The following is a 12,997-nucleotide window of genomic DNA, read 5'->3' as shown; positions in this document are numbered from 1 at the left end:
AAACTGGGAATGCAGACTTGGCCTTTATTTTCTGATCTCACCACTTTTATAGGCTGACATTTTTGGATAGGAACTTGGCCTTTTTTTTTCACATTTGTGGGTATACCTTATTTATATCCTACCAGAATGAGACTCAAAGGCCCGTTACTTTGTGCGTGGTTGACATCTGGATAGGTAGGTGGCTGCTGCTGTTTTCTATCAAGTTTACCAGTGACAGCACCTTGTAAGTGCTAGGTCGCGGATTTGATTTTCCTGGGGCAAACTGTGGCTTAAATAGAGAGGGTTTGTTCTCGGAACGATAAGAAATAAAAATATTAAGACCTCCATCATTCTAAACCGTCGTTCCCTCTATCAAAAAACAAGAAAAAAATCTGAACATGATGATTTATTTCTGCTCTAAAGTCATACTGAAGTTCTTGTTTGTAATGATTTATATTCAGGAGGTGATTAATAAATCAAGCATTGGGAAATACGAGCATTTTATTCCGTCCAAAAAATAGTACAAATCATATCGATAGAACACAAATCTGCACTGTGAATCAAATCAAGCATTGGGAAATACGAGCATTTTATTCCGTCCAAAAAATAGTACAAATCATATCGATAGAACACAAATCTGCACTGTGAATATCTGAACATGATGATTTATTTCTGCTCTAAAGTCATACTGAAGTTCTTGTTTGTAATGATTTATATTCAGGAGGTGATTAACACTGTGAATTTACTTATTATTCTTAATTATTATATTATTTTAGTGCTTCTAGCGTTACATTGATTTAGGAAGAATATTGAGTATGAACTGTAGGAATAACTTTACATGATTAACATTATGAAAGTTCTGGATTTCTGGAACCAGTAGGAATGTGAATAAGATGTTAGGGAGCCATACTAAGAGGTAATCGTTTGTAATCTATTTTCTCTAATTGTACGAGAGGTTTCAATTGTTCTGCAAAGGCTTTCATATCTTCTCCTATAACATCTTGTCCTCCAGGTGCTAGGATGCTCAACTCTACAAGGTAAGATTGAGAGATAGGTTCAACCCCCGAGTCAGATGGCTTTCCTTGACTCATTTTGAAGATTTTCGAAACAAGAATTTTCATTCGCCCTTTCCGGAACATATAGCCGCGAGAAATGTACTCAAAGTCCATACGACACCCCATCTCTGTAAGGAACTCGACCACAGTACAACTGCATGCAACGTCTATGCTAGACCGTACGATGGTAGGACGTGCCTTGTCTCCTACACCCATCTCTGGTTGTCCTATGTAACGCAGCTGATACGGCATGTCAGGGAAATCTAACGCACGTCGAACGCGTAATAGAAGGGGCTGGGTTTGATTCCCGCGGATAGAGAAACACATCTCATGATCATGAAATGTTTCCGGGCCCGAGTCTACATCGCAACGTCTATGCTAGACCGTACGATGGTAGGACGTGCCTTGTCTCCTACACCCATCTCTGGTTGTCCTATGTAACGTAGCTGATACGGCATGTCAGGGAAATCTAACGCACGTCGGACGCGTAATAGAAGGGGCTGGGTTTGATTCCCGCGGATAGAGAAACACATCTCATGATCATGAAATGTTTCCGGGCCCGAGTCTACATTATCACATAGACCTCGCAGACGATGTAACAAGATTTCCACGGCAGAGTCTAGCACTGAACCTTGTAGCAAATATTCCTGATTAGGAATAATATTGCTACGCAGAGCGGAGGTTAAATTATCAATAGCTGTGTTCACAGTACCGCCCCAGTCCTGACTCATCCTGCAACAGTGGAAATGAAGATTGGATATTGTCAACAGATTGAGTTAGAATACGTACACAACAGTGCTAACGTAATACATTTACGTCATTGGAAAAAAAGACACTATAAACATTTCTTTTCACTTTTCAACTTGTTCTATATTATTGAGGAAGACAAAAAATATATGTATAAGTTGTATAAGACACTATAAACATTTCTTTTCACTTTTCAACTTGTTCTATATTATTGAGGAAGACAAAAAATATATGTATAAGTTGTATAGTATGTAGAAAAATAATTCGATTTCACAATGACTACACTGTTACGAATATCAAATCTTCATTTATGATTATATGACCACTTCTTCAAAATATTCTGAAATCTTCGGAAGGTTTAAACACCATTTCAGTTCAAACTTCAAAAACAAATTTTCTTAGGGTGTTATTGACAGTTTGTGTCGAAGTTTCTTGTAAAGACCACTTCTTCAAAATATTCTGAAATCTTAGGAAGGTTTAAACACCATTTCAGTTCAAACTTCAAAAACAAATTTTCTTAGGGTGTTATTGACAGTTTGTGTCGAAGTTTCTTGTAAAGGTTTGAAATGTTTGAATTCGATTCACGGCGGGGTCGAAAAATTCAATTACGACATTGTCCTGCAATAAGCTATGGTTCAATTTCTTGCAATGATTTCAGATAAAAATCTTTTTTTTTTTCGAGATGAGTGTTATTAATCATGATATGTTCTGTATTGATTTCAGATACTCTCAGACAAATTTTCGCTGTCCAGTGAAGCCAGGAAAATCAGGTTTGAAATGTTTGAATTCGATTCACGGCGGGGTCGAAAAATTCAATTACGATTACGACATTGTCCTGTAATAAGCTATGGTTTATGACATTCATTCAATTTCTTGCAATGATTTCAGATAAAAATGCTTTTTTTTTAAGATGAGTGTTATTAATCATGATATGTTCTGTATTGATTTCAGATACTCTCAGACAAATTTTCGCTGTCCAGTGAAGCCAGGAAAATCCCAGTCCTGTTGACCAGGATACTCACCGAAGTGGACAAGCTGAAAAGTAAGTAAATTCTGTTCTCTATGAAGGTTTAAGGACTCTAAGGTGTTCACACTAAGCACATAAATAAATGGAAAATGCTCCATAAATAGCAAGAGATTCAAGAGAAAAATAAAACCAGACATTTTAAAATACGCATGATTCACCAATTCGTCATTTTCTCTTTCCAGATACAGAATTTCAACCTTCCTCGCTCAAGATCGATCTGACCAGGGCCGACAGTTCGGATTTCGACTGCATCCTGTGTCGGTCCACCATTTGGAAACCCGTGACCACCCCGTGCGGTCACTCCTACTGTTGGATGTGCCTGGACAGATGTCTGGACTACAGCTCATCTTGTCCTCTCTGCAAAACCTCCCTCGCCGATGTAAGTATTCAGTTTGTAAAGGTGTGTCCAAACATAGTCTATCGATGTCGATCTAAAAGAACCCTGGCCTTCGTAAGAAGTCCATGGCTCTTCTAGATAATTAAAGGGAAAGTCACAAAAGATCTTATCAGGTCGCAGTGACATAGGGCGTTTATTATAGCCGATGGCCCTACTTATACCAAGACCAATAGTCCATCGATGTCGATCGACTCTGTGTGAACTTAACAGCTGATGCAATAACACGGACTCGTTGCATGTGCCGTAGCATGCTCTGGGAATGCTTCATAAGATAGGTAAGAAGAAGGTAGAGGTACTGCGTCAATACCTGAGTACTGTAGAGCAGGAATTTGACTCTGGCTGCGAATTCGATTCCAGACCTTGTACATGACAAAATAAGAGCGTTACCAATGAATACCGTTCGGGTTAAACTACGAGCCTCTATCAGACCGTGGATACCCAAAACCTCTCCCACAACCCACATAACCAAAAATTGGATTCTATCCGGATACAATCGGGATAGAAGATAAAATAGGCTTGGGATTATTCGATATCAAGTTATAAAGCGCAGGGGCTTCATCTAGTGATAAAGCACTTGTCACGCTGAAAGTCTCAGGTTTCAAGTTTGATTTCCAGGTAAAATTTGCACTCGTAACTTGATTGTAAGTATTTTCTATGGGTCACTCTTTGGTGCTCCCAGAACCTACATAATTGGGAAGTGTTGTCTCTTTTCGTCAACCTGAGAGATACCAAATTTCACCACGTTATCACAGTTTATCAGGCCGCATAATTTTCTCATTCAAAGTATTTAAACCCACTTTCCTTGTGTGTCCCCAGGTCGGTATCCTAGCAACCACGTGCATAGAGAAACGTCTGAAAGCCATCAACAAAACGTTCGAGCTCATCGACCAAAGTGAGCGCTCCCAAGAGTTCACCATGGCACCCCCGGTACGCCAATCACAGCCAATGAGACCACACCCACTCAATAGACAATCCTCACAGCAGTCAATTCACCAGCACCCCTCATGACAGTGGCTCAAACGGTTGTCCTTGGCCCTCGGAGCTGTGCTCAAATGTTAGGGTGGATTTCACCAATTTTCAGTCCTTAGAGGGCCTGTTAAGCTAACAGCCAGTTAATTTCCATTTGATTTGTATAGGCTTAACATGGTTGTTAAGTTACCAGCCCGTTAGAGGCTGAAAAGGTCGGTGAAACCCACCATTAGTGATCTTCAAATCCTCACTTCTTTTGGTTGTCAGTTGTAGTTTAATGATGAGTTTTCATTAGGTATAATTCATACCTGACTCGATTTTCTCGGATGATTTTTGGTTCATACGATCGACTTCGTTGAATGCAAGTCAACAAATTCGTATACGTTACTTTGCAACTATGCTAGAGGCTACATTTTGCGTTAAACTTGGATTAATGTTAATCTGATCAAGCAACCTCATTGGTTGATTTTAAACTTTCGATTAACATTACCCACATATTGTTTAGATCAAAAGGGGTTAACTTTGATCTGAGTTTAACTTTAATTGTGCCCCGGTCATTAGTTGTTACAATGAAACATTACTTTCAATATTTCTAGAGATTACTTAAAGTTCAGCAGTACTGCTGACGGTTCCATATTCTTAGATTCTGTGATCTATTATTCATATTGAAATTCAGACCCAAAAATTAAATTTAGAAACATCCACTTTTACCCCTTCGAGGTCATCACAGCCGTATTTTTAAATTTCATTTTAATATGGATCATTAGTGGGACCTATTTCAATTTTTCCATGTTTAAGTTGTAGGGTCTTTTTTAAAACCCTGGAGAGTACCAAAATGAACTTAAGAAGAAATTCTAAATGTCTACATACCTGAGGACAGTAACACCTTTGCATGAATAGGATGTAGTGGCATTTCAGCCATGGTTTCTCCTACAGGTTTGGTAAGGTTCCCATTTACATCCATAGCTCCCAATGAATATAACAATTCTAAAGCTACTCTTAAGTTTTGTGCAGGGGGTGGAGAAGGAAATGAAAACCTGAGTATATTATGAATACCAAGAGCTTTGAGCTGAAGGACGGCAGATGAAAGTTCCGTACGTTGCATCTCTGGAGGTGTACACTCATTCAGTTGAGAGAAGCTAGCTTCTGTGTATAACCTGCAAGAAACAGATGAAAGTTCAGTGCGCTAAATATGTACACTCATCGAGTTGAAAAAATATGGGTTACGCTTATACCTGCGAATCTACGACCGAAGGAGGAGAGAAGTATTTCTTTATTTAATTTACATAAAAAGGCGGCTGCTAACTTACATCAATGCAGTAATAGATCAGTTGCGCTTACTTGGGTGAGGTTTCAAAGTCAAAAAGCAGGAAAAATGAGGAACAATGGAATTTTTCTTTTTTTTTTTTTTTACAACGAAATCAGGCTGTATCTCGTTAATGCAGCGTTCAATTTCACCTTTCAATGCTTTAGTGCTTGTTGGTGTAAACCTGTGACTTTAGATACCCCCACAGAAAGTAGTCTAGGGGGGTAAAATTAGATGATCATGGAGGCCATTTCTCGTCACCAAAACTGAAAATGACACGATTACGACTAGGAACATGCTCACTCAAAAGTGATAATGTATCGATTTTATTATGCTAACGCGTTGTTGAACAGTTTTAGACTCCATGATGCAATCTGTCAAAGATTGGGCAAGATAAAACAACGCATAATAAAGTTATGACCCTTTCAAATCTTGCGTTTTTATTGGGACACCCTTTATTTACCTCTAGTACGCTATGTTAAAGTTCAGGGTCGACCCCAGGGGGGGGGGGGGGGGGAAAAAAGAAGAAGAAACACTGCCGTGCGCCTAGATGAAAGGCACACATGCTATGATAGAAATGAGAATATCAACAAGTAGTGATGTTACGTATGCTACAAAGTACTTGAAGAATTGGAAAAGTCCTAGACCAGACAACGTTCAGAACTATTGGTTGAAAATGTTTAGAAAGGCACACATGCTATGATAGAAATGAGAATATCAACAAGTGATGTTACGTATGCTACAAAGTACTTGAAGAATTGGAAAAGTCCTAGACCAGACAACGTTCAGAACTATTGGTTGAAAATGTTTACCAATTGTCATACAGTCTTAGCCAAGCAGTTTCAAGAATGTTTGCATCAACCAAATTTGCTACCGGAAAGTTTCACTAAGGGTATAACATACATGATACCCATGAATGAAAATACTCATGATCCAGGAAACTTTCGTCCAATCACTTGCCTTCCAAATATTTACAAACTATTTTCATCCATTATAAAGACAAAGATTTACAAGCATGTCTCTGAAAACAATATCTTGGCCCAAGAACAGAATGGGATCAGAAAGAAGGCAAGAGGTAGTAAGGAACTTCTTGTGATTGACACAATAGTGACAAAACATGCAAAGGAGAAGAATCGAAATATATCTGTCGGTTGGATTGACTACAAAAAATGTTACGATTCAATTCCCCACTCCTGGCTTCTCAAAGTTCTCAGCATTTACAAAATAGATCCTGTCATCATTAATTTTCTTCAGTCAACTATGAACAACTGGTGCACAGAACTACTTTGTAAACTTCCATCCAATGCCCAAGGGAACAATGCTGAAGGAGCAAATGAAGTAAGAACTGGGAAGATCATGTTCAAGAGAGGTATCTACCAAGGTGATCCCTTGAGTTCTCTTCTGTTCTGCCTGTGTCTAAACCCTCTAAGCAATATCCTTAATACTTCACCATTTGGATACAAAATAGACATGAAAGAAGAATTCCGTGTCACCCATTTATTTTATATGGATGACCTGAAAATCTATGCCAATGGAGAAGAACAGCTCAGACATCTGATAGAATTGGTGTCAAATTTCAGTCAGAGCATTTGCATGAGTTTCGGTCTCGAGAAATGTAATGTGTTGCATGTCAAGAAAGGAAAAGTGTGCGAGCCTGTCAACATGACCTTATCAAATGATGTTACAATTAGCTGCTTAAACAAGGACGAACACTATAAATACCTTGGTCTTCAGCAGCAAATCAAAATCAACGACTCGGACATGAAAATGCAATATGAAAAACAATTCATGAAACGTGTAAATACTGTGATGGAGACTGAATTAAATGCCAAAAACAAGTTTTTTTTTAAATACACGACCTCCTTTAAGAAATCGTTCATAACTTTTTCCCATTGAACTCACATAAAAAAGGTTTTCAGAAATGAAATCTGCACAAAATTTTCATTGAAAAAAGTAAGATTTAAAATAGTTATATTATTTCCGTGGCCGGGCGGGTATCACTATAGGCTTGCACGCAGGAGGCCCGGGTTCGATTCCCGGCAGGGCCGGCTCTGTGCCTGGAGTTCGGGGTGCACTCAGCCTCGTGAGGACAATTGAGTAGCTACTTTATTCGAGTAGCGACCAGTGGCGGCATTACCACTTGGTAATGTTGTGATATCCACAAAAGTATCCACGTAGCCAAGGCGTTTGATAGAGTAAAGTTAATGCCAAGTTTCTCGTTGCTAAATTGAGATCTTATGGCATAGGAGACTCCTTTAACAACCTGAAGCTGACGCTCAGCAAATGTGCTGTCATGCAATTTTCAAGGTGTAAAAAACCAATTTCATTTCAGTACCATCTGAACTCCCACCCTCTCAGAAATACTGTTGAAATCAAGGACTTAGGTGTTATCGTTGATCGTAAATTATCCTTTTCTGCACACATCTCCAACATATCAATGCGCTGTCACCGTCTTCTTGGTTACATCTTCAGAACATCAAAGGGTCTCTCACCAGATGCCTTTAGACTTCTATATGTATCACTAGTTCGCTCTTTTGTTGGAATACGCTTGCATCGTTTGGTCACCTTGTTATCTGAGCGCACGGCAGTGCGCCAGGCCAAGTTCCAGTAAGCACGCCCGTGTATCTTTACACGAACCGATTCGGCAGGTTTTTCTCACCAACTAATCTCAAAATTTTGTTAAAATGTTTACACGATAACGTCAGATTAAAAAGATCCATTTTCTCCTGTCATTCATTTCCACACTATTTATTTTCGTCCTTGCTCTCTCAGACTCTCATACGTACATGGAGGTATGAATATAAGTGGAGGAAGGGTAACGATCTCAAGCGGAGGTAAACTTCCCCTCCTCGCGTGCTCGATGGCGGCCATTATCCTTCACTCGCACTTCGTGCTCGGGAGGGTGGCTTCGCGTGTTCGCTACGCGGAGTTGCGTATACGGTCGCGCTGCGCGCTCCCGGGGTCTTCGCGGGGTTGTTCATTTTTTTTTACGATTTCTTTTATGTGGCAGGATTCTCCTGAAGGAGCTCTTCCACCCAACCACAGGTAGAAAAGAAAAGAAGAGGCAGATAGAGAGAGAATGTGCATGAGGTCGCGCTTTGCGCTCCCTTGGCTTCGCCCCTGAAAACTAATATCGTCCCTGAGTCTTGTCTCGAAAAAACAAAAACGAAAACTCGAAACTAAAAGCGAGAGAAAATATTAAACGCAGGAAAAGTTTTGCTGGCCTCAAACTGTGTTCCCTGTGTATTTCTTATGGGAAACTAAAAAACTTCAATATCTCGGGAACGGTTTGGAATTTCCGGAGTTTCCGGGAAAGGTTTGGAATTTTTCCAAGTATGTACAAAAAAATAAGGAATCCAATGGTGAAAACCGCATCTTCCTAGCCCATCTAGAAGTGGGTTAGAATTAGTATGAGTGAGTGAGTGAATTACACATATATTTTAGATTAGACTATTCTCACGTAGGTATCTACTCGTCTCTCGGCACACGGTCGTAAGTCAACAAAATAGTTCACAAATGTGACAAGGATGCAACACAAAAAGTTTGGTTCAGATAGGTGCTGTGGTTGGCGGTATTTTGACCGCTTTTGGCGGTTTTCGACCGTTTTTTGGCGGTTTTCAGCTATAGATAGGATTCCTCTAAAGATAAACTTTTGAAATTCAGGGCACATATTTAGGTAAGGTATATAAACATACCTTGAAAATTTGAAGAGAGAGAGAGGGAGGGAGGGAGGTAGGGAAGATAAAGAACAGAAATAAAGAGATTTATGCTCACAATGTGGGCTGTTCTTTGAGGTGCCTCACTAGGGAAGTTTTGAATTGCCCTAGGCTTAGTGAGTCTCTAATGTCTCCAGGAAGAGAATTCCATAGCCTGGCTGCAGATATGTGGAAGGAATTTCCATATATCTCAGTTTTGTGCCGTGGAATTTCCAGGAGGCCTAGGGAATGAAGCCTTCTAGATTGAAGGTAAGTCCAGGTCCCCTGGAAATATTAGGGCCCCTGTAATTTGAGAATATTGTACAACAGTAACAGCATGTGCAGTTTTTGTCGAATATCCAGCCTCATCCAGTCCAGCCCGAGGTAATGTTCGGATACTCGATCAAATTTTCTGAGGTTACAAATATACCTAACACATGAGTTCTGTGCTAATTGAAGTGATTTTTTAAGTTCTACTGTTAAGTTTGGACAGTACACTACGTCACAATAATCAAACAGAGGTAGAACTAAGGCCTCAATTAATCTCTTTTTAAGTACCTGAGGAAATACTTTTCTAAATCTACTCAGAGTGTGAAGAGAGTAATATACTCTCTTCCTCGTTGAGTACGTGGGCGACGATGTCCGAGCGGATGGCGTGCGCATGCACCTCCGTCCGAGACATGCCCATGCTCAACGCGTTGAAGAGGCACGCCCCGTCGCCCTTCATCTTCACCAAGGTGAAGCCTCTCGCCTCACCATCGATGCAGAGGGAAACCATGACACATACATACAGCGGGGTACAGGAGTAAACTCTGGAAATATTCAGTTTCGAAAAATAAATCCCTCGGGACGTTGTTACCGACACAAGATCAAGCAACAACACTGAAGAAATCGACAACTTCGACCAGTGTAGTTGGCCAGTGCATTGAATTTGTTTCTGCGGTTGTCCCTAGCAAGGTACCTACTTGTTGTGAAAGTACAGGGTGCGAACAAACAATTTCACTATTTTTTGTTGTAAACATCATAAATAGACTGTCCACACCGAAACAATTCATTTGATACCCCACTTGATAGGATTTCAAGGGAGCAACAATTACTCAGCATGCAGGGGTGGGGGGCCCTACGAGGGCAATTTTTTTGATTCCACTAGACCTCAAACTCAATTCAACAAAATTCCTCCATGGAAAATGAGGTTGGAATATCAAATCAAACATCTGAGAAGTAAAATTGGAACATTGACACATTATTTCAAAAACAACTGCCAAGTGTCATACAAAGTCAAAAATAAAATTAAAGAAATTGCATATGAGTTCAAGATCAACTATTGGGCACCTGATTATAACGAACGTTTAAAAGTTCAACTTGAATTGTTGAAACAGAAATCTGCTGCATTGGGATATAGAATCCGGAAATACAACAAACGCAAGAAGAAATTTGAGCAGAATAAAATGTTCAGAAGGAATCAAAAGAAATTCTATCAATCATTAAATGAGAAGAAAATATCTGAATATACAACTCTTCCTCCTACAGAAGGACTATTCAACTTCTGGAATGAACTATGGGGACATGAAAATGTACATGATGCCAATGCTCAATGGATTAGTGAAGAAGAAAACAGAATGAAAGACACACATACTATGACAGAAATGAGAATATCAACAAGTGATGTCACGTATGCTACAAAGTACTTGAAGAATTGGAAAAGTCCTGGACCAGACAACGTTCAGAATTATTGGTTGAAAATGTTTACCAATTGTCATACAGTGTTAGCCAAGCAGTTTCAAGAATGTTTGCATCAACCAAATTTGCTACCGGAAAGTTTCACTAAGGGTATAACATACATGATACCCAAGAATAAAAATACTCATGATCCAGGAAACTTTCGTCCAATCACTTGCCTTCCGAATATTTACAAACTATTTTCATCCATTATAAAGACAAAGATTTACAAGCATGTCTCTGAAAACAATATCTTGGCCCAAGAACAGAATGGGATCAGAAAGAAGGCAAGAGGTAGTAAGGAACTTCTTGTGATTGACACAATAGTGACAAAACATGCAAAGGAGAAGAATCGAAATATATCTGTCGGTTGGATTGACTACAAAAAATGTTACGATTCAATTCCCCACTCCTGGCTTCTCAAAGTTCTCAGCATTTACAAAATAGATCCTGTCATCATTAATTTTCTTCAGTCAACTATGAACAACTGGTGCACAGAACTACTTTGTAAACTTCCATCCAATGCCCAAGGGAACAATGCTGAAGGAGCAAATGAAGTAAGAACTGGGAAGATTATGTTCAAGAGAGGTATCTACCAAGGTGATCCCTTGAGTTCTCTTCTGTTCTGCCTGTGTCTAAACCCTCTAAGCGATATCCTTAATACTTCACCATTTGGATACAAAATAGACATGAAAGAAGAATTCCGTGTCACCCATTTATTTTATATGGATGACCTGAAGATCTATGCCAATGGTGAAGAACAGCTCAGACATTTGATAGAATTGGTGTCAAATTTCAGTCAGAGCATTTGCATGAGTTTCGGTCTCGAGAAATGTAATGTGTTGCATGTCAAGAAAGGAAAAGTGTGCGAGCCTGTCAACATGACCTTATCAAATGATGTTACAATTAGCTGCTTAAACAAGGACGAACACTATAAATACCTTGGTCTTCAGCAGCAAATCAAAATCAACGACTCGGACATGAAAATGCAATATGAAAAACAATTCATGAAACGTGTAAATACTGTGATGGAGACTGAATTAAATGCCAAAAACAAGATCCAAGCTATCAACGCATGGGCCATTCCATTTCTAATGTACACCTTTGGAATAATCAGTTGGTCAAATACAGATCTTGAAAATCTCAACAGAAAAGTTCGAATGGCAATGAAAAACTTTCGATCCCATCATATACATACATTCTGCAACAGAAAGATTATATCTGCCAAGGAAAGAAGGTGGGCGTGGGTTGCTTGATCTGCAAATGTTGTATTCTAAACAAATGCAAAAGTTCCGCAACTACTTCATCAACAATCGAACAGATTTCATGGAATATTTTAAAAAAGCAGACACATATACTCCTCTGAAACTAGCAAGCTCTACATTCATTCCACCACCAGCAAGAACTACAGAACAGCTGAAAACCGATCTACAGTCTGGTCCAATGAAGGGGAAATATCCAAAATCCTTATACACTGATCCCCATGTTGACAAGAATCTCTCAACTTCATACCTCACTGATGGATATCTCATGTCAGAAACAGAGGGCTTTATCCATGCCATCCAAGATCAAGTCATCAAAACCCGCAAGTACATGAGACACATCATGAAAGTTAACATCGAGACTGATCTCTGTAGTCTACGTAACCGGGTTACTGAGGCTGTGTATATGTACTGGGCTGAGATAGGCCATTCTCGGCCTTCTTGGCGTGTGGAAAATGATGTGGTAACTTAACACAGAGCCTTCATGAGCTTGTAAACTTGGCGGGAAATTCGAAATTTTTATTTTTTTTTCCGCAACGCGTACAATCTGAATTCATTTTTTACTTTTTATCTCTAGTTTGCACGTTTATATTATACTTTTCATTTAAATTCATGTCAGAAACAGAGGGCTTTATCCATGCCATCCAAGATCAAGTCATCAAAACCCGTAAGTACATGAGACACATCATGAAAGTTAACATCGAGACTGATCTCTGTAGTCTACGTAACCGGGTTACTGAGGCTGTGTATATGTACTGGGCTGAGATAGGCCATTCTCGGCCTTCTTGGCGTGTGGAAAATGATGTGGTAACTTAACACAGAGCCTTCATGAGCTTGTAAA

The 12,997-nt window shown here is 39.5% G+C and overlaps 2 protein-coding genes and 1 long non-coding RNA gene across 3 annotated transcripts in view; 2 read left to right on the top strand and 1 right to left on the bottom strand.

Moving 5' to 3' along the window:
* The window catches only part of LOC113467109 (serine/threonine-protein kinase phg2), a 27,058-nt gene that overhangs the window by 3,995 nt on the left and 10,066 nt on the right, over positions 1–12,997 (top strand). The window lies entirely within an intron of this gene.
* On the bottom strand, positions 750–1,815 carry LOC103508510 (mediator of RNA polymerase II transcription subunit 18). The gene is made up of 2 exons (XM_026823102.1): positions 1,453–1,815; positions 750–1,252 (listed from the first exon to the last, which is right to left on the bottom strand). Exons 1-2 carry the CDS (start codon positions 1,763–1,765, stop codon positions 876–878), a joined length of 690 nt encoding a protein of 229 aa, XP_026678903.1. The 5' UTR covers positions 1,766–1,815; the 3' UTR covers positions 750–875.
* On the top strand, positions 2,693–3,187 carry LOC113467107. Its single transcript, XR_003391299.1, has 2 exons — positions 2,693–2,823; positions 2,991–3,187. It is a non-coding gene; the product is annotated as an uncharacterized LOC113467107 (long non-coding RNA).

The sequence above is a fragment of the Diaphorina citri genome, unplaced genomic scaffold (assembly GCF_000475195.1).
Source record: "Diaphorina citri unplaced genomic scaffold, Diaci psyllid genome assembly version 1.1 scaffold405, whole genome shotgun sequence".
In the NCBI taxonomy this organism is placed as follows: domain Eukaryota; kingdom Metazoa; phylum Arthropoda; class Insecta; order Hemiptera; family Psyllidae; genus Diaphorina; species Diaphorina citri.
The sequence above is the reverse complement of the archived record's forward strand: the minus strand, read 5'-3'. Positions and strand labels throughout refer to the sequence as shown.